The following is a 1,689-nucleotide window of genomic DNA, read 5'->3' as shown; positions in this document are numbered from 1 at the left end:
GGTTAAAACATCCCTGACTTTAACCAGAGTCATGAAGAAATTTGATTCTCAGTAACAGAAGAGCAAAATTTATGTACTAAAAATAAAACACTACATGACATTGAAATGCTGTTTTATTATTGTCATGTGTTTAATAAATACACTGGAGTGATACAACTTAGTAAGTTTGATTACTTTCTGAGATATGTATTTTGGAGTTGAAGCCCCCCCTGGAGAAAAATCCACCAGCCGCCCCTGTTTGTACTGAGTCAGTACTTTGTAAAACCTTCTCCTGGGACTTCAGGGTTTTTTTTCTACCAGCAGTAGCAGTTTGTAGTTTAAATTTGACAAAGTCTGGGTAAGTTTGAGCTACGATTACACTTTACAAGTTACTGTACTTAGATATATTTTAAATTTGTGCACACTGACCTCTCTGCCTTAGAGTCAAAGTAACAAAGTGACTCGTGTAAAGCTCCACACCGACACACTGAAACTCCTGCTGGAAATCTTTGGCAGATACTCTTTCAATAGTCAAGATGGCTGTGGAGATGGAGTTCTGTGAATCTTTCTCAATTACTCTGAAAAACAAACAGAGTTGAGTTATTTTACAGAAAAAATGAATGAACTGAATGTGACATGTTTTATTTAGTAAGATTTAGATTACAACAGTTGAAAGTGTTTTCCCCTTCATGCATTCATTCATAAGTTGATTAAAACCTGGATCTTACACTGTGCTGGTTTGACTGTATCCATCCATGAGTTGGACTGGCTGTCCTTTAATGTCCCACCTGGCTGCACAGTCCCTTTTTACGTTCGTTCCACATAAAACAGAGCAGTTCAGCTTGATGCCAACACCTGGGAGATGGAAGAAGAGACATCATTCCTTCACAGCTGCAGCTTTAATAAAACAACCAAACAGGATTAAATGTTTTAACTCAGCAGCACTGAACTGCACTGTAAATAATGAAATGTTGGATTTACTCAACCATGTTATGTTACCTGGTTACACAACCTGTTAACATTCAGAGGAACGCCCGCGTGCCGTTTTTGTTTAGTTTTATTTTGAAAGGACGTTCTGTGTTTCTGTTCATCCTGTGTCCGTGTTCAATACATCAAAATGGCCGTCTAGGTCCTCCTCTTTCAATTGACACCTCATTTGACCAACTGGGTTCAAGTATCAACTGTCCAGAGCCAATAATATATGAGAAGTGACCAACTTCCTGTTTCCGTCATCCTGGGTTTGATTGACTGTAGAATTGGCCAATCAGCTCCGAGCTTCATTTTTCACTAACGCTCACAGGAAAACCTTTTTTTCATCATTTTTTGGCCAGTTATCTGACTAAACCTGCTGATAAGATGAAAATATATTTGTTATTAAGTGTTTCGAGTGCTTCAAGACATGGAAGAGTGATTTTTGTGGCCAGGAGAAGTAAAAATATTTGGATAAAAAGACTTCCGGTCGGCCATTTTGAATCACTAATTTTGTCATATTTGAGGACAAATATGCATCAAATGTGAGTGAAAAACAAATATTTTTTTTCCACTGCTGGTGGTTTTATAAGCTGTGTGGAATGTTATGCTCTGAAAGAAATAAGGATATATTTGTTTATTCTTGTTTTGGTTGTTTATTGGTGGAAATTTGGCTGAATGTACTAAAGTTGGTGTAAATATTTCTGAATATTAATATATATATTTAATTTAATCATGCTG

The 1,689-nt window shown here is 36.7% G+C and overlaps 1 protein-coding gene across 1 annotated transcript in view; it reads right to left on the bottom strand.

Moving 5' to 3' along the window:
• Positions 1-1,689, bottom strand: part of il1rl1 (interleukin 1 receptor-like 1) — a gene marked incomplete in the record, with an annotated part of 11,448 nt that overhangs the window by 8,645 nt on the left and 1,114 nt on the right. Inside the window, 2 exon segments of the mRNA XM_014032642.1 lie at positions 409-557; positions 708-834. Coding sequence (XP_013888096.1) covers positions 409-557; positions 708-834 — 276 coding nt within the window.

The sequence above is a fragment of the Austrofundulus limnaeus genome, unplaced genomic scaffold (genome assembly GCF_001266775.1).
Source record: "Austrofundulus limnaeus strain Quisiro unplaced genomic scaffold, Austrofundulus_limnaeus-1.0 Scaffold1503, whole genome shotgun sequence".
NCBI lineage: Eukaryota > Metazoa > Chordata > Actinopteri > Cyprinodontiformes > Rivulidae > Austrofundulus > Austrofundulus limnaeus.
The sequence above is the reverse complement of the archived record's forward strand: the minus strand, read 5'-3'. Positions and strand labels throughout refer to the sequence as shown.